We start from the raw sequence: 20,931 nt of genomic DNA, 5'->3' as shown, positions 1-20,931 counted from the left end.
GCGTAGTCCTCAGTGGAACTTTTAGTACACAGAGTAAAGAAATTCAATCCGACAGTTTTCCTCGTACTGGGTCCAGGTGTTGGTGTAGAACTGTCTGGATAAATGACACTGTCGTTAGTGTCGAGGTGGGGGAATAACGAGGCATTATGATTCACACACTCAATATTTTCCGGTAATTCTCTATCAGAATTAGAATCGATTAAGTAATTCAGTGGTGACGACGAGGAGGAACTGTGATCTGGAACCTTCACTTTAACTTTGTTAGGTTCTATATAACAATCGCAATCGTCAGCTTTCTTTTAGACATAGGGGGCGGGTGAGGTAGCCTACTGGTTAAATCGCTGGCTCGTCACGCCGAAGACCGGGGTTCGAATCCCCACATGGGTACAATGTGTGAAGCCCATTTCTGATGTCCCCCCGCCGTGATGTAGCTGGAATATTGGTAAAAGCGGCGTAAAACCAAACTCAGTCGGTCAGTATTTTAGACATAGCTTATGACAATGACAAACAAAACACTCTCATTCCATCTTATAAACCTATAATCTCGTTAAAATCGTACACAACTTTATAATGCATGAAATGTACCAGCAACAGGGTTCATGAAGGACACGCACCAAGTTTTCCAATATACACACTGAGACCAATCAAGACCCACTCATGCACATTCTGTTGATCATTGGATCGTCTGGTCCAGACTGGATCATTTACAGACCACCGCCATATAGCTGGAATATTGCGGAGTAAAACTCACTCACTCGGGTTTTAGACTTTAAGACAATCAGAATAAACCCTTATTGTGTCAAAAAATATATCTAGAGATATTTTTGTTTCAAAATCATAATCATTAAACTTGATACTCATCAGCTGTAGTACATGTATGATTATTGTGTGTCATGTTAATATAAGCATGTATATGACGTATGTATTAGAACCAAGTTGGATATCCAACCATATCATTGGCTTTTGAATCAAGATTACTTGACTGGGTGTACCCCAATTCACCAGAATGTTATCAACGATCTATTACTTGAAAGACAGGTTGTACAAAAGTTTGTCTATTACAAGTATGATTTCGATAGTTGTTATATTTGAACCCATTTTTCCAGATTCAAACTCGTCTGACATATATCATATTATATTTTATTACCCACGTGGTCAACGTATGGGTAGTTGCATATTAATCTCGTACGTCACACGAGTGTCGTATCGCGTTGACCTGTGTCGTAACGACTTGACCTGAAATTCTAACGATTTGATTGGATAACCGATCACCTCTCAATTAGGTCACATTCTGACGTAACTATTTTTTCATTCATAACAAACACGTGAATTCATTCATTCTACAACTTAAATGCATTGTGGGAATGTAAACATTGCGAACGTTGTCGTGTCGCTGTTTAATTGTGAGTCGAACTGAGACATTATATCCGTCGAAAAACATAAACGCAATGTTTCCACCAGTGATGTTAGCCGAATGAAGCAACTGGAAACCAAGAAACGAGGTGCAACGGAGTAGTTTACTGTAGGAGGCTGTACGAGGCGATGACAACTGACATGCATCGTGACGTCGGTTACCATGGCAGTGACGTCATTACTGTGACGTCATGCAAATATTGTACTACAGTACAAAACTCTTCCGCAACCTCTTTATGAAACCGGTTTCGGTTTGAAACCAAAAACATAACAAAAATACGCTATTTCGTCAATTTAAATGCATGTAAGACGTGGGTAATAAATAAAATACCACACTCGGTCTCATTACATACGAATTATACGAAACTCGTGACCTTCCTATGTTATCTGACCTCGCTTTCGCTCGGTCAGATACCATAGGAAGGACACTCGTTTCGTATAATTCGTATGTAATGAGACCTCGTGTAGTATTCTCTATGTATAGATTGTTTTTGTCACGATATGGCTGAGATATTGCCGATGTGACGTTAAATATTAACTCACTGTTAACAAATATAAACTGAGCCAAACTTAACAGGATAAATACAAGCCTTCCTCACACACACCTGGTAATCTGCTTAACCCCAAAAGACAGTCCTAACTAATAAATTCCTACAAAATAAAGCCTACTCTAAGCCTATCGTTTCCCCCAACCCGCTAATCATTCTCCTATCCTAGATTCTACATAACAAAAAGACACAATGACTAAAGAAAGGAGGAAGACCTCCCGGCTAAGTTAACGGTGAGGGTATCCTGAAGCAAGCTACCTCTGAGAGTGTTACAGGCCCTTATATACCCCGTGCGCTAACCTTTAACCCTGGACAAGTAGCTACCTTATCACCCATCACCCATGGCAGCGCATACCATGACCATAAACCGACCGGGAAAGGACATTTCCAACGGAATTTTACTGCCTAAACGAAAGTAACAAGTGGAATTTTATCAACTACAAGCAGAAATCACTTATGTAAGGTAATTTACACGTCAAACTTCCCACTAAGTTTACATTACGAACCTGACGCCCGATAACATGATAAATAACACTTCTAAAAAAAACATTTTCCTACACATATACATAATATGCTTGCACATTATGAAAAAAACTTTCTTATCCAATGGTGGAATGAACGTTGTATCAAAATGTTATTCTGTTGAACTCTTCTTCTTGTGCCACAAATTCACATTTGATGGGATATCTGGATGTTTCACTTCATCGTCCAAACATGTGACTGGTCAGTTGAAGCAAGTATGATGTGCCAACGACATCTAGTACGGTTTTGAAATTACTGTGATTAAAGGCTTGTGAGTTCCTTTAAACCAGCAAAATAAAACACAAACCAATCTATAAAAATCAATTACATATCGAATAAAAAACAAGGTCAGTTGAACATGCACGACACATGTCGGCAGCATGAAAGTTCAATGTAGACTAGGCCTCTTGATTGGTCGGTCTTGAAATGTCAATGTTAGCAGACAGATGAGCGTAAATCCAATGTTGTGTCATGCATCTCTTTATTTACCTACTGCACAGTTTTAGAGTGTTCTGACAAACGCTATGCCACACGACCTTCTCAGAGCTTCCAGAATCCCACCGAAGACACCGGAATAAAAAACAAAGGAAGGTAACTCCTCAGCTTACTCTTAACAAGTGAAGATAATAGCCTAAGTTCAAGTTGTGAGTTCAAATCCACATTCAGTGCTTTCAACTTTTGCGACCCATAATAAACAAAAGTTAATTAATGTGACATAATTAACAAAAACACATCCTTATAACACATCCACAAAATGTTCATGTCCCTGGAAAGCATACGGTTTAGCGTTCATGTTCATGCATAATATGAACTGACAATTCAGCAAATTGATATTGTGGGTGCCGAATACCGTGTTATCAATAACAGTTTTGACTATGGTCATTCTTTTGCTACATTGCAAAATTATATGTCAGTAATCAAAAAGAAATACCTTAAACCGCACCTTGACTTTGCCATTAAAATTTGATCTTTGAATGACTAATTTCAAATGCCCAAGTGTGTCCTTGTCCATTCCCGTGACAAGCTTGAGAACGTTTTGCACAATTTCTGCAAATAATTGCAACAAAAAATTCATAAACGTGAAATGTTATGGAGTGATTCATACAAGGCACACTCATTTGGTATCGTTGACATTGTTTTAAAATGTTAATTTAGAAGCTATTTGTCTATGTCTATGCAGCAAGTACATTATAAGAATGTTCCAGGCTCAATTAAATTCACAAGTATTTGGATGTTTCCTTGCACGGCATTCCCATTAACCCCCATAATATTTAGCTATTTAAGAATAACGGCTATGTATTTGTGACAATATTATCCCTACCTCAAGGAAATCTTGAAGGGTGTGGAACATTTCCACAATGACTGGTTCGAGCTGATCAAATCTCGACTGCACAGAGTGTGTCTCTTCCTCCAAGGTTTTTACTCACTGGAGTCTTTCTCTTGACAGCCGGTCGCCACCAAGAGGAACTCGTAGTCTTTCAAACTCTTAGCCTAAAATACATTAATAATGCTTAGATACATATCAAAGTAAAATCATGAAACACTTATTAACTATTATGTGTAAGCTTATGAAAATGAATTTGGTAATATTTAATATCTAATATAAAAAATGACAATGATTTACGTAATCCCACAAATTTGATTGTTCTACCTCTGACTGCTCTGGCATACCACTGATTGATGTACTTGACATAGGCGTCCATTATGTAGATACAGTCAGAGTATGATGCTTTTTTTCAATATAATTGGCAACAGGACGCCTTTGATATCTCGACTTGTCTATCGTGTAGTACATGGTGTTGAATGAGGCTTTTCATCCAGCTGAATGAGCTTAAATTCTCTACCAATTTCCTTGCCAGCACGATCTTCAAATTTTCCAAGTAGGCAGGAAATCATCTGCAAACTCTGATTTCATCTCTTTCTGAGGAGCTTGGTTTGGCAATTCCAAAGCATCAATCCTGTCCGCCACAGAAGTCAGAAGCAAACAAATGGCAGTCTTTACTCTTGTTGGTCATTCGAACATCGTTCGTTGTTACTCCCGGATCTAGATTATGACCATCTGGCTTCCCATCCGAACCTGTGCAGAAAAAAAATACGAAACAGTTTAAAAACGCATTTTCTCTTGAAGCAAATTCAAACTTTAGATTCATGATTATTATCATATCCTATAATGTTTGACAATAATTATATTGATAAGAGTTTTTGCACAACTGGTGACCTGAGAATTTATACATTCACAATGTGCATATCGTATAAAGCAGATTATTTGAAAATTCAAAATTTGTTTAACAATGTTTCAAGCAACTGTGCCATGGCATCTAGCCCATGGCATCATTACTGCTTGATTCTACCAGTACCTTCACTGAATTTAACATGTGTTATATTTGGGATTACACTTTCTTAGTAAAATACAAATTCTAGTATTGAGCCCCATCCGGGATTTGAACTCACACCCTCAAAAAGTACTAGAATTTGTACTTTACTAACAAAGTGTAATCCCAAATATAACACGTTACCACTTTCTAAATGGCATTGTGTAATCATTCACTGAATTTAATTATCAGTATCAAGGTCTTCACAGTGGACTGAATAACTGTCCAGCAGCTGGTCCGTGGTCCTGTCCAACAGTGTCACATGGATTTTGTTCAGCACTGAGAGAAGGTGAAATATCATCGTACCAAATTTTAAATGACTAAACGATACTTTGACTGGCACTTCGAACAATAGGTGTTCAACCTACATACATTCAAATCTATGCTAAACGTCAAAACATATGTGACACTTGATTTGCCCCTTCATCTACGCAGAATATTAGCTACATTCAGGTGTTCCAACTTTCAAATAGAAACAAGGCCACCAACAATATTCCGAGGGAAGAAAGAGTATGCAAGAGGTGCAGGAAAAATAACATTCATGTTTTCGAAGACGAGCTCCATGTGCCATGAAAAGTGCCCATCATATATTGAACTGAGGAAGACATATACAGAACCATTCTATTTACAAAACCCAACAAGGAACATACCGAAACATCTGCTAGAATCAACTAGAAAAACTACTTGGCAGAATTTGTGTTACACGGCTTATAACATAATTAAAGCATGCTGCCAAAACTGATTAGAAAATTTCCTTTCTTCAGGATAGTGCGCTGAAGATTGACAGACACCATCCGGAAGTGGGGCGGGCGTTCCAGAAACTAAGCGTTGAATAGCTTCATGTTAAAAATCAACCTGAGTTTGTCTGACTTCTTCTTCGGGACCAGAAAGATTGGTGAATAAAACCCGGGGTTGATTGGTGACAGACCTAAATTGTTGGTGGCTCGCAGCATATCGATGGTCGCTCTCAGGGTTTGTACCTGAACTGGGGGATAAGTACGCTGAATAGGGTAAAGAGTCAGAGATGGGCTGCCTATGATCGATAGCTGGTAACCAGGACTTACCAGGTTGGGGATACCCCCTATCTAGTGTATATGGACCCATCCTGGGTATTACACCCCAACTAAGTGAATAAACGCGCCCTATCGAGCCCATAAAAACGGCAATCTCACCATCCGCGGCGCTCACACGGAACGTCGCAGTATGGTGAGGTTATTTTTGCTTAGTACGGTATTCCTTGTAACCATACCGCATGCATCAACAGTCCCACATTGCCTCCATCAGCGCTACGCTATCGGTAAACACGACCACTATCACAACATTCTGAATCAAAAATGGCCCTAGTTCCAGCAGTATTGACAATACAGCAAACATTTTCAACACAAACATCGCCCTCATCCCCTGCAACACACCACGTACCTCACCATGCGTCGTCCTCGTTGCTATCCAGTAATGGCGGCTACTGACTGCACGTCATCACTCAAAGTACACAAATCTACGGAGGGCAAAAGGGACATAGTCCATTTTCGCCAAGGGACATAACTCTTGCAATGACATTGATGATTTTATGCTAAAAAACACTTCACAATGTAACAATGACACCGACAGAGGTTCTGAAGCTGAAAAATCACCAAGCAAACCAGTACTGACACATGTCATTGCTGCTCACACATGACTTACATGTCATAGACCACAAACACAAGTGCACACAACAAATAAGTAAGTTATTCCATAGAAAATGTACTTGACAATGTTATGTGCTGCCAAGCATACATTATATTCCCATTAATAACAGTAAAATTTGGTGAAGGATTAAGATAATGTGAGCATATGAAATTCATGAACTGTCACGTTATGACTTATTCTGTATTTTGCTGATTTTGCAGATGTAACAAACGTATTCAACAAACATCAACATGCCAAGAGAAAAATTGATAACTGCAGCTGTCGTTCACATGACATGTCAAAGATTTCATCACGAGTTCATCCGAAATCTATCATAGATTGTTTAAAGGCAACTGGAGATTTGACACATGATAGTACTTATATATGTACTGGCTGTGCAAATCATGCAAAAGACAATCTCTCAAAAGAAACACAAAATCCTTCTGTAAAAGAAGTGATAAATGCCATAGAAAATTCAAGGGTTTCCGACGACGATTTCCATGATTTAATCTCAGCTATTGGTTCATCTCTACATGCCTGCATCAACACAGAAACTGACCAAATGCGCAATGAGTATAAAGACAAGGATTTCTTTCACAAACTTGATTGTCAAAAAATGGCTTCAAAATAGGAACAGACATTTAATGACTTTGCTTTGCACGATGTCGAACCATCACACTGACGATGAGAGTGACCCCCAGAATAGGAAAAAAAACATTCTGATGGCCAGAATTATTGAAAATCTGTGCTACCTGTCGTGTGGGAACTAATAGCACCATTGGCATTTACCATTAACATACTACAATATTTTCTGACAGGAAGTAAAAGTGCCACCACTTTGAATAATCATGTCTCACCTTCCGGATCTTACACAACCAATGCCAATTGGTTAGACAACATTTGTAGTCCAAATACATGTCCAACAGAAGGCTCTGTCATGGTATTTTTTTGATAATAACCAAAAGGTGGAAAGAAACTGGAATGTTTCCCTCAATTACAAAACGAAATGTAGTGTCACAACAAATGTCATTTACATCCGCAACCCTACTTGTTCGATACAAACTCAACTGTCATTCTCCCCATTCCTTTGGTTGCACACCGTTGACACTGAGGATAAACTTGGACCCTTACTTGACCAATATTCTACAAATTGTGTAAAATTATTGGACAATGTCATACACGATTTCCTACAAACAAGAATAGATGCTATCAAATTAGAACAAAGATTGGAGATTGGAGATCCTGTGGATGCACATAGGCGATCCCGTGATGGTAAACCCCAATGGTTACCAAAGTGTCGAAGAGGTGTTAACATGCATTCAAAATCAGACAGGATTGGGAAAGGACAGGGAGTGGGTTACCGTTGGCTGTGATGGGTCACCATACAACATTGTGGCGAACATTATCGGCAAATGGATGATTTGCCCAGTCTGTCAAATGGAGTTCAGGGGGGGGAAGCACCAACTTCTTAATCATGTTCAACACGTGCATTGCAACCAGACAATTGAATTTGAAAAGTGTTTTAAATTCCCAAACTTGTGCGTGGTTCCTGGCCTGGGCAATTTAGAAATGAATATGGTAAAGGCATTATTCAGACTGCTGTGGAAGCCATTTCTCAAACATAAAGCCATTTTGAGTGGTTCCAATCACCAAATGCTTTAAAGTTTGCTGAAGCATGCACAAACCATCATAAATCATGGCAGTTCATCATGATCTTTCTTTTTGGAAGTTTAGATGAGTTCATTACTCCCGTCATTCGTCAAGATGTACACAATACCTCACATCTGAATGCATCTACCTTCCTGGAGAACATGAAAGACACGAACAATCCAAATCACAAGTTCTTATGGAATGTCTTGTTGAAATTTGTGATCCCATTGTTCATATTCCGGTCAGCAGTGCGCCGAAACAACCCTGCTCTCATATTGGCATCCAAACATGTAATGAGTAATCTGTTTTATGGCATGAACAACACAACATATCAACAGATAATGTTCCGAGACGAGACTCTGCGATGTTTAGCACCTCCAGAGGTATTGAAACACATACAAGAATGTGAAGTAGTTTCACAGTCCAGACACAAGAGCAATGGAGAGGGGGGAGACTTTGTCTTGGAGTCTTGGAACCGACGTATCAAGATGTGGATACCTCCGGGGGTACCAAGTGAGCAGACATGGAGGCGTAGTTGTCGCAATCTAGAGAGACTCGAGCAGGTATATTTTTCCAACCTAGGTCCTCAATACTGATGCTTTATTCATACAATGATCCTATATTCATCCATGGTTTTATTTCTATCTGATGTCTGGCCATGCGGTATGAGAACTGCAGTATTTCCGCCCGTACGATGCGCTGAGATCTGTTATAATACAAAACTCATTCACTTTCTAATACCATTGTTGAACGACTAACGAAACACTGATATAAACTGGGTTTGCAGTTGTCACTGGTTGGTGTATTTTGGCGGAACAAGTATTATCTGTGTAATATCTGATTCAATCCTTAGGCTTTACATGTCCTAATTTCGCATTACAAATCAACACAAGTCGAGACCAAACTAACAGAGTAAGGGGTTATTTTATACATCTCCCATAAACTGATATCAGAATGAATCAATATAACACCATTTAGTTTCATTTCTTCATGTTTAATGAATTGTGAGTTGGACAGTACATTTTCAATGGTTTTAAGTTCCTGGATGATGATATGTGGATGCCCATACATGAAATATGACACCAATAAGTGCACGTTGTGTCACTCTCATGGTCACACCCTATCCACCTCTGAGGCGTGGGTCGGATGTGCCATATTCTACATGACACAACGGGCACTTATAAATGTCACTTTTCTCATCTTTCCTTTTCTGAACCGACTTTCTACACCGACTTGTACTGTTTGTATTCCCTTCCTTCGAAGATGATGTTTGCGGATTCTCCACAATTGGTTCCTGGATTTGTGGCACTTCTTCAGTTGTAGCCGTTGTTTCAGGAGGCGTTGGGTTCGACTGGTGTATTATGTGGGTAGGGGGAGGGATGGTTACACTTTTTGTGTGTAACGGCTGCGCTCCTTCTGGTTCCTGTAATTATAGCAAATGATATAAGTATGATATATGTGTATTGCTCAATTGTTATACTTAAACAACCTTACATTTATTTATTACACATACATACCCCATATTTTTCTTGGAACATTGGGGTAGCCAAGTAGTTGTGAGCTCCTCCACCTTCTGCGCAAAATTCAAAATAGATTTCGGCCCCAGTCACTGTCACAAATTGTTCCCTCTATAAAATGAATGGTCATTTTGTTTCTGAGGACAGAATATGCTCAATATATTAGTTATTGTATGTTGCAAGGATAAATATATAAGTGGGAATAGGATCTCAATTCTTATTTAAAGTACTATTTTCCATGTAGATGCGGGAAACTGTCTACAAGGAGATAGGAATCCACGACGTAGATTCCTTTTCGACCATGACAACAAGGACTATGGCCCCCGAAATCATGGGATGGCGTTGTTGGTTGCGATCCATGAAGTATTTGGCTGACCCACTCAAAGATGGCATTCATACAGGTAATAGTATACAGGATGATATGACCATTAGTATACGTAATTGTCAATATGGTTTATATGGTCCACGTGTAATATACGGTTATTATATCTTACGTTGGAAGTCAATACAAATCATTTACAACACGTCTTTAGTTCATTATACATTTAGTACATATTATCGCTTTTCATACAGGAAATGAATTTCAGTAATGTTTGTGAATTATAGGTCTTGATCCAACCATGCTTCTGGACAAGGAATTAGTTCACTGTGTGGATTTGTGTTAGCAAAACAGAGCTTTATACAGGTATATTCATATATTGGTTTTGGGTCAATGATACATTTACTTCAAATGAGCTAAAATCATCAGGAATGACATATGTTGGAACATGTAATTACCATTGCATATGCAAGTAATAATGGGACCCATTACACAAAGCAATAATGTAATGTGATAATTTTCCTCATATTGAAATGTGTAGCTTTATAGAAACAGGATGATAGGGTGGTATAACTACACAAATGCTCAGCAGGGATATATGTTGTATGGTGTTTACAGAAGTATGGGTTTGACTGGAGATTTCAGTCGCAGAGGCAGGCCCTTGATGCGCATATACATCACACCAGAGGAAAGGCAGGGGAAAGACAAATTAGACTGTAAAACCAAAGATGAACTGATCAGTTTGGTAGAGTTAAAGCTACAACAGAATGACGTAAGTTACTTAATAATGGTTGATAGATGAATGTTGTTATTGCATTACATACTGAATATTAATGTAAGTTTTTCCCCCTATGTAAGTGCACCTATTGTGATTGTGATAGCTGCATTGATGGTGATGCATGTTAACAATGTATTTCCATGAAATCATTTCCATGAATAAGTCAGTTTCCAACAATTATGTCCTTACAAGATGGACAATGAATGGAGTAAGAAGTGGAAGGATGTCAGACGGGGAAATAAGACCGGGATCCTCGCTTTCATTGGTGAACTAGTGGAGGCAATTGAAGAACAAATCGTATCTGAAGAAGGTAGCTTACGATTTTCTACTCAATACAAGTCAGTATGTTAGCATGAAATTACGTTATGACAAATCAGACAAACCATTTTTATTAATGTCGCTTTTCTTTTGTGGAAGCTTTTGGAGCGGTCCGATGCATCTGGCATGTAGTTTTGGCCTCTGGGTCCAGTGTGATGCAGACCCTTTTTTCGGGAGGGTGCTGTCTCATCCCCTTTGGACCATTTATTTCTCCTCGTTTTCCCCAACAATTTGATTTTAATTTCCTGAATGACAGATTTCATCCTTTAATTTATACAGGTTTCATATCAATCAATATAATTTGATATACATGAGAATTTGTAGAGTATATTACGATCATTAGTAGCCATTACTCTATGGCATAACTTACTTATTAGTTGTGTGCACTTGTGTTTGTGGTCTATGACATGTATGTCATGTGTGAGCAGCAATGACATGTGTAAGTACTGGTTTGCTAGGTGATTTTTGAGCTTCAGAACCTCTGTCGGTGTCATTGTTACATTGTGAAGTGTTTTTTAGCATAAAATCATCAATGTCATTGCAAGAGTTATGTCCCTTGGCGAAAATGGAATATGTCCCTTTTGCCCTCCGTAGATTTGTGTACTTTGAGTGATGACGTGCAGTCAGCAGCCGCCATTACTGGATAGCAACGAGGACGACCCATGGTGAGGTACGTGGTGTGTTGCAGGGGATGAGGGCGATGTTTGTGTTAAAAATGTTTGCTGTATTGTCAATACTGCTGGAACTAGGGCCATTTTTGATTCAGAATGTTGTGATAGTGGTCGTGTTTACCGATAGCATAGCGCTGATGGAGGCAATGTGGGACTGTTGATGCATGCGGTATGGTTACAAGGAATACCGTACTAAGCAAAAATAACCTCACCATACTGCGACGTTCCGTGTGAGCGCCGCGGATAGTGAGATTGCCGTTGTTATGGGCTCGATAGGGCGCGTTTATTCACTTAGTTGGGGTGTAATACCCAGGATGGGTCCATATACACTAGATAGGGGGTATCCCCAACCTGCTTACTATCCTTGTCACAAACAGGTCGTCCCCACATGGGCACAATGTGTTAAGCCCATTTCTGGTGTCCCCCGCCGTGATATTGCTGGAATATTGCTAAAAGCGGCATAAAACTAAATTCAGTCAGTCAGTCAGTCAGACAAACAGGTCGTCCAGAATTGACCAACTGTTTAGACAACCATCTCATCCCATGACGAGATATTAAGTGGACCCCAGCGGCGGACAGTGAGTGTGTAACCAAGGACATGTGATATCTGATCAAGAATAGTCTGAAATTGCTCTAATATGAGAGATATACATTCGCGAATGTATGCATCCTGGTCACTGAAAGGGCACAGTTGATAGAAGGCAAAATCCGATGAATGGCAGCATCCATATGGGCTAGTTCCCTATCTTCTACCATAAAGGTCCTCCTGAGAAGGTACGTAAGTCCCGATACTTTCAAAGGAAATTTAAATTTACTAGTTTTTTAGACCGTAGTATCTTTGTGATTTTAAATCATGGCTAAATGTTCCTACAATCGCCAGTGGCTGAAGGGATGGTGTAAATCCAGCTTGGGTCCATGCAGGTAGCAAAGGTACTGTAAGTCCCCATGGTCCCTAGTATGCTGATCTCCGTATAGGTTAGAAGACGAGGACGCGTTCTGTAACCATGGATTAAGGCGGTTAGAGCCGAGGCGCAGAGAGGGCTCTAACCGCCTTTAATCCACGGTTACAGAACGCGTCCTCGTCTTCTAACCTACTTAGAGCATGCACACAAATATTGCTTTTAATAAAATAAAAGAATAATATTTATATGGTACGCGTCTGTAATTTAATGAATGGACTATAGTTTTTTAAGCGCAGGCAAGGTTGTGGTACGGTCGAGTTATGTCATGAACTGCACGTGTGTTATATTGTGCATTCTACCTAAAGGCCCATACAGTCGCTATCGTCGTTAAATCAACGCCATTATGTCTTTACCAGTTAACGAAGGTCGTCTTGAGAAAACGGCCCGATGCTCTTTGATTAATCAGCTTCAGGGGTACATAGGATTTCATTCCGGGCCCCCATCAAGGATGGTTAATGAACCGAGGACGTAAAGCACGTGCTTTTCGGAAATCTCACCTTTACAAACACATGGTCTCCGCGCACATGTCTCTTCATTACGCAGCAGGTATGAGTGGGACCAACAGCGACGATACGTTGATTCCAGCTTCACAGTGTGAGTTTTTGACAATAAGTGAAAAATCTGAAGATGATGAAATTCTATGCACAGCACTGGAAACTGTGGAGGAAAGGGATCTTCTTCAGCAACATTACAGCGATATTAGTGACGTGGAGGAAGAAGTCCACGTGAGTGAGAATATGTTTGGCGGCGGTAGTGGGAAGCATAGTGATCATGAAAGATTTACTGTACCGTTGTTGGATTCTGAAATTGCAGGATTATGCAAGACAAGTGTGCCTCAAAGTACCAAACAGAATTTACGTCGGGCCTGTGGTCTTTTTGAAACTTAGAGAAATTCACGTAATCAGAGAATTTTACGAGGGGAAACATCCGGACAGCGTTTAAGTTTAATAGCTCATAAACTCGAGGATCTGAACGACGATGAACTTAATTACTCTGTGTCGTTTTGTATGAGAGGTGTGCAAAAGCGATGGATCTGAATATAATCCAAAAACTCTCCGGCAGTTTGTGCTGTAATTGAACATGCATTTGACGAAGTGTGGTAGGGATTTGAAATTCCTGTCGGATAACGTTTTTCTCGAACTGCGAAATATATTGGACAGTGTAATAAAAGAAGGATCGAATGGAATTCGTACCAAAAAGGCCAAGGTCATTTCCTATGAACAAGAGACAACTATGTGAGATATAGGCATCTTGGGAGTTTCGTCACCACAGGTTCTTAAGGATACAATGCTGTACCTCATTTGATTAAATTTTGCACTCAGAAGCGGCGATGAGCACAGGAATCTTACAGTTGACCAATTCGAAATTGACAAGGATGACACTGGAGAATTTCTTCTTTATTCTGAGAAGACTAGTAAGTGTTACCAGCGTGGACTTAAGGATTTTGGTGTTCCTCCAAAGTGTGTTCGTGCATACGCCAGTGACGATCGTAACAAGTGTGTAGTTGCAATATTCAGAAAGTACTGTAGTCTGCGTCCGACCAACTCCCGTGTCATGTATTTGCGACCACTGGTGAAGCCCAGAGATGGTCAGTGGTACAGTCAGCAGGTTGTTGGAAAACACACTCTGCAGCAGACAGTTGGCAAGATGTGTAAACAAGCAGGCTTTGAAGGTAAGTTTTACCTTTTTAACTTTTCATTAAACTTGTGAATGTGGTGGTTTTGGGTTTCACAGTATGGCGTGACCATATTTCTGATTGAGGCTGCCCTTGTACTGTAAGCGTAATTTGACAAGGCTTCTGTATGACTGTTCAAAGGGGCGGTATTGAAAAGCGTTGAACATATAGCCATATTCCTTACTTTGTTAGACTAGCAATAATGTAAATTGTCTTATTGCAGGTTTTTACAGCAATCACTCACTCAGAGCCACATGCGCCACTCGACTCTTTCAGTCAGGCATTGATGAACAACTAATCACCAGAACAACGGGACATCGGAGTACCGCTGTGAGAGAGTACAATCGAGTTAGTACAGCTCAGGAGAAAGAACTGAGCAACGTGATCCAAGGTGGCGGTGAACTCCCTAAAAGACGACGAACTGCTGACTCCAGTGTCAACGTAGCTACCACTACAACGCCTGCAGTCTCGCAAAGTGTGACGGACGATCGCGTCGCGATTTCAGTGTCTGTTGTCATTAAAAAGTAGTAAAAAGAAATTATAGTCGAAATTGTTCTTTTCATTTGAGAAAGTAGTTCGGTCCGTGTTGTAACAGCCACATCGGATGGTTATAGTATGGTCGAAGACAAAGGAAGCATGCTCTAACTTCAGTTGTTTGGGATCTCTCGTCCATTTTTATTTTGTATTGTCCCTAATAGTCATATATTTTGAAGTTAAATGCTAGTTTTAATACCTCAAATTGTGATGTTCTAGATGTTTTAGTGTCCCTTGTCGACAGATTTTTTATTATTTATTGTTATCATATTAACTGTTTTAGACACAATATGGCTGAAATATTGCCAATGTGACTATAAATTTTAACTCACTCACTCGCTCCACCATGAAGAAAGAACTGTTACGTTTGCCACACAAGGTGGAAATGTTCTCATCCACAGGTGGAGCTGTGAAGATGGAGGTAAGACCATTCCTTTCAAAGGCATTTTAGAAGTTGTATAAATGAAGAAAAAACAAGTTTAATGGATAGTCAATCATAGTCTTATTGCAATGAGGTAAGACTATGCCCATGTGAAGTAGCCGGTAGAAATCTTGGTGAAGAAAGACCATCCCTAGTCCGCTTTAGAGCTTTGAAGGCCCGGTCTAATGTAGTAGCCGTCTGAAGAATACATTGACGGGGAGAAGGGTAAGGGAAGTCAGATCACTGCCCCGAAGAAAGTAGGACTAATGAAGGACAATGAAGTTTCTCAGCAACCCATGCGAGAACAGGTTCTGCCAGATCAAAACTGCCCTCGGGTGTGGAGACTTGAGAATGACCTGGAGAATGGTCATTAAAAAAACGCACCATGTGCTCAGCAGATCTAGCCGAAGAGGGAGTAGCCAGCAGTTGAGCTGAAGAAGACGGTTGGTAGTAACCGCCCTTAACATCATATCAAGATCTGGCGTGGGTTCAGTGTCCTGAGAGGGAGTCCAAGGCTCGGGTTTAATCTGAGATGACACTGAAGCCACCGGAGCAGAAGTAGATGGGCACTGCACAGGGGAGCGTTGATCTAATGAACCAAAGCGACGCCTCGTAGGAGATGGAGACCGGCCAAGACAGATGAATTGATGATCGGGAACCAGTCATAACAGTTGGGTCAGGATGCTCTGCAGAACCAGTCAGGTGAGGGGTGCGAGAATGAGAACGATACCTAGAATGCCTAGGTGACAATGTTCCATAAGACTCCAAACGGTCAGTTGAACTAAAGTGTTGATATGAGGCGAATATCTAGACGAATTGCCTCAGTGCAAAATTCCAGTGGTGTTTCGAACCGCAGAAGCATCCAGTGAACCAGTTCGGAGATGCGGTTAGGTAATGATGGATGAACTAGTTCCAGGTAACTCGGTTGTATCCGTAGAACCTGTAGGTCACAGTGAATGCGATCGACCAGACGAACTAGAACGGTGCTGATGAATCAGTTCGAGTGGCTGTAGTTCAGTAAGAATAACCACAAACTGGACGGGTGATACCGAGGTGAACTGGTTCAAGATGACAAGTTAGTTTGGTGAAACTGTGGCGAACCGTTCAGTAATTCGGCTCAGAGGACCGAGATAGAACAGAACTGTCTGTTGAACCAGTTCGGTAATGTGGTTGAGAAGATCTTGGCGAAGTAGATCGATCTACTGAACTAGTTCGGCGAATGGGTTCTGGCAAACTAGTTCAGTGAAGTTGCGGCAAACTGGTTCAGCCTGGCCAGGTGAACTAGTTTGTGTAAGGTGTGGTGAACTGGGTCGGCCTGGCCTGGTGAACTAGTTTGTGTAAGGTGTGGTGAACTGGTTCGGCCTGGCCTGGTGAAATAGTTTGTGTAAGGTGTGGTGAACTGGTTCGGCCTGGCCTGGTGAACTAGTTTGTGTAAGGTGTGGTGAACTGGTTCGACCTGGCCTGGTGAACTAGTTTGTGTAAGGTGTGGTGAACTTGTTCGGCCTGGCCTGGTGAACTAGTTTGTGTAAGGTGTGGTGAAATGGGTCGGCCTGACGAAGTAGTTAGGGGATGGTGTGGTTGACTGGTTCGGCCTGACGAACTTGTTCGATGATAAGGTTCAAATTGGTCTGCCAAACTAGTTCAGCGAAGGTTTGGCAACTTGGTTCAGTCTGATGAACTCATCCGGGGATGGTTTGGGGAACTGGTTCGGCTTGACGAACTAGTTCGATGATGGTGTAGTGAACTGGTTTGATCCTGACGAACTAGTTTGACGAAGAGAGCCATTCCGTGCTGAAGAATTGTCGTGGCAAACCAGTTCAGCGATTATACTCAGATAAGTTAGGCGAGCCATTGCAGGAAACAGGACGATCTGACGAACGGTTCAACGAGATGAATGAGTTTGGCTGGTACGCAGCAGTTCAGCTTGATCTGACGAACTATCGTGATGAGAACGATCAGACGTTTGACGAATGAGAGGCTATGAGAGGATCGATTTGGCGATCTAGACTGTCCAGATGCTCCCTGGCAAGCAGCAACTGTCAACTGTGTCCTACTCGTAAAGGGAGTAACGGGCAAGCTACACATGCCCAGGTTTCTAATCTCCCGACGGCTGGGATGAAGGAGGAGATCGGGAGGAAGATAAAGTCATCCGAAGGTCCTGAGGGGCTTCAGCAGTCACAGGGATGGACGTTTGTTCAATCTCTACCCTAGAAGCTCTCGTCTTAATGGGAGGCGAGTGAGTACCCAACAATTTCCCCAAATAGACTAGTCTAATTTCTCAGAAATGTGAATGCATGAGGCATTTTTGAGTAAACGCAAGCAAACATTTTCTAGGGTAGTTTTTCGTGCTGAATACGAATCTGTTGTTTGCCTAATTAGGTCACAAATTGGAGTCAAAGGTCAATGAATGCAAAATTCTTTTTTTTTTAGAAGTGTTTTATGTATCATTCTCAATCCATACAATGAACTCATTTTACAATATGTTGATTAATAATGTTGCCACAGGATTTCAAAATGTTGGATTTCATGGAAGTGCTGAAGGAAAAATTCGTATTAAGGCAAATATCTCCCTTACGGAACGACTTTTTGTTTCTGCGTGAAGAGCTACTTTTTACAAGCATTTTTGCTCAAAAATGCAAAGCAAGGCTAAATCTTTTCCTTTTGTTGACAGAATTATATTCCAGGCAAACTGTTTAGATCACAAAATTTGCATTTAAAGCGCATAATTACTTCAAAGGTTAATGAGTGTGACAGGATGGGATAGGCGTTTTTACATGTATGCCACACGAATGCTTTTATACTGCCTCACCTGCATGGCAAATGAAACTGCTTTCATTCATGCAGTGAGTTTGATTAATGATTTTAGCAACATAATTACCCACAGAACAGTTCAGGAAATCACAGGAACAGGTGGGAAGCCTATCCAATAATGTGTCAAATACGTAGTATGAAGAAAACTGGAAAATAAATGCATACAAGCCATGTGCTATGACTGAAGGATCGAGCTTGTACTAAACTTGAGCTTAGCAGACAACAGATTCGTATTCAGCACGAAAAACTACCCTAGAAAATGTTGTTTGCTTGTTTTTACTCAAAAATGCCTCATGCATCCTTAAAATCCACATTTCTTAGAAATTTGACTAGACTAAAATACTCCGAGAGTCCGACAAAGCGCCCACAAAATCCTCCCCTCCCTAGGGAGGAGATTTCGACCACTTTGCAACCAAAGTAGGACGATGTAGGCGAGGTTTCTTAGCCAAAGGACCCATTTCTGACGAAAATGAGAATGATGTGAGAGCAGAGGTCACGTGGGTTGCTGGGGAGCATGCTGCATGCTTCGTATGGAATGTGGTAAGTGATGCATAGCGAGAGTAGCATGGAATGAATACACGGGCGATGGGAAAGGCGATGGGAAAGAGAGGCAAAGGGAAAAGTTTATAGTCGTTCCACTATGGGTCGAGGCAAGAGAGAGAGATGCAAACCCTGAGATAAAATAAGTTTTAAAATTTGATGTCATATCACTATTTCATAATGTATTCTTTAATTTTCAAAATTAAAAATGTTTCTTTTAGATTAGGTTAGATTAGGAAATCAAACACGTAAAACACGTTGTAAATGTCAAGTTGAATGAATCCTAAATATTAACACGTTAGGATCTTTTTAGATTAAATCTAAAAGTAAAAAATATAATAACATGCATTTCAAATGTATCAATTGTTTCAAAAAGATAAACAAGCTCCTTTAACATGCCTCAAAGGTCTTGTACATATAACCAAGTCAAACTTCATTAAAAGGTTACCGTACCATATTATCTGCATGATATCTGATGGCTATGGTCGGAAACAGTCTCAGAATAGATAACACTTCATTTAGGAGATAAACATCATGTGTTGGCCGATTTCTGGGTGTTATTCAGTATTTTAAGCACAGGAATTCATTAAGAACCGACGGCGTTAGCCGGAGGTTTCAAATGAAATATTCCCGTGCTTCAACATTGAAGCACAAAAGTAAACCATGGGTTTTACTGTCTGCACTCATTGACATTGAGTACGGGTACAGCAGTGAAGTGTCATGAGCTGGCCGCTCAGCTGGTTCCCATAATAGCATCTGGAACTGCTCATTTGTGACGTCATTCCGACTTTACGTCACAATATGATTTGAATGACGTCACCTCTGCTGACGACGCAACAATACAATTGCGATCGTATTGACACGCGGTATTTGTACGTGTCAATACGCAGTGAATAGTCTTGCAATTTCCTGGAATCGAATAGCATTCGATCATGTTTTTCAACCAAACAGATTAAAGAACACGGTGACTTTTGGTTTACATTGTTATTTGAGTGCAGTATCATACCATAGATGGTAGCAATGGCAGAAATCTTTGATGAATGAGTTATCTTGTCACCTTCAATATCAAAACAATAAAGCATATTTTTTGTAATGTTAATTTTCATTTAATAAAAAAAAAAAGGAAATAGAATTACTGGAATTTTTTTTAGTAATATGACTTGCAAAAGGATTAAGTGGTATTTTATAAATGGTAGTGTAGATTATCAACTGAGATTGTTGGTGGCTGTATCCTCAAAGGGGGTTAAAGTATCGTAAAATTATTGTCCTCCTGAGAGGGTTGGTAAGTCCCCAAACTTTTAAAGTACATTTAAACTTACCAATCTTTTAAAACGTAGTATTTTTGTTATTTTAATTTTGGCTAATTTTTTCTACAATCGCCAGCTGCTGTCGGGATGATATGAATCCAGCTAGGGTCCATGAAGGTAGCAAAAGTACCTTAAATCCCCATGGTCCCTAGTATGGTGACCTACCTTCAGTTGTTGGCGATCTATAGCCCGTTTTTATCTTGTATCGACCTAATAGTGCTATTAGTTTTAACTTTCCACTCTAGTTTTAGTTGTAATTGTGATATTCTAGTTGTGTTGCTGTCCTTCGTCGACAGGTTTTTATAATATACATATATTACATTTCACTGTCAAATATGTTCCCGTCACGATATGGCTGAAATATTGCCGATGTGGCGTCAAATATTAACTCACTCACTCACTGAAGCAGATAGGAAAGTAGACTTTGCAAACACGCTCGTTCAAATTGCATAGGGTCCTGTTGTGACTGTGCTGTTGCTGCTGAGATATGCCAACACTAACGAATTACCTTTCTTTCTTGTCAGCAGAAGATGTTGAAGCCTTCCAAAACAATTTTCTCCTGGATAACTTTTGGGCTGGATTTTTTACAGGAAGTGGACTGATCACTAATTCTTAGATTCTCTACAGAAGAAATCAGTTCACACGCAACGCTGAACCGTTTAGGTGTGCTTACCTGTGTTGTTCCAATTTGGGCCGTTGTAGTTGCTTTAGTCACGATTTGGCCTTGCTTATGGCAGCCGCTTGGAAGACAGCACAGCTTTCAATCTTATTATGGCACGAACGGCAAAGTAATTGAATGTCTGAGTCAATGATCTATCCAAATGAACTAACTACACTTGTCCCCAAATTCTAGATCCTGTGTTGGGACAGCCAGGTGTTCGAGAAAGGATGGAGACGGCACAGCACAG

At 40.4% G+C, this 20,931-nt stretch overlaps 1 protein-coding gene and 1 long non-coding RNA gene across 2 annotated transcripts; one reads left to right on the top strand and one right to left on the bottom strand.

Moving 5' to 3' along the window:
* Nucleotides 1–3,939: 3,939 nt before the first annotated feature.
* Nucleotides 3,940–13,538, bottom strand: LOC124271133. Its single transcript, XR_006896953.1, has 3 exons — nucleotides 13,233–13,538; nucleotides 12,765–12,769; nucleotides 3,940–3,950 (listed from the first exon to the last, which is right to left on the bottom strand). It is a non-coding gene; the product is annotated as an uncharacterized LOC124271133 (long non-coding RNA).
* Nucleotides 13,539–14,289: 751 nt separating this feature from the next.
* On the top strand, nucleotides 14,290–14,938 carry LOC124271136. Its single transcript, XM_046706203.1, has 2 exons — nucleotides 14,290–14,407; nucleotides 14,634–14,938. Exons 1-2 carry the CDS (start codon nucleotides 14,290–14,292, stop codon nucleotides 14,936–14,938), a joined length of 423 nt encoding a protein of 140 aa, XP_046562159.1.
* The last annotated feature ends 5,993 nt before the right edge of the window (nucleotides 14,939–20,931 follow it).

The sequence above is a fragment of the Haliotis rubra genome, unplaced genomic scaffold, assembly GCF_003918875.1.
Source record: "Haliotis rubra isolate DU_JTF1 unplaced genomic scaffold, ASM391887v1 Scf1579, whole genome shotgun sequence".
Classification (NCBI taxonomy): Eukaryota; Metazoa; Mollusca; class Gastropoda; order Lepetellida; family Haliotidae; genus Haliotis; species Haliotis rubra.
The sequence above is the reverse complement of the archived record's forward strand: the minus strand, read 5'-3'. Positions and strand labels throughout refer to the sequence as shown.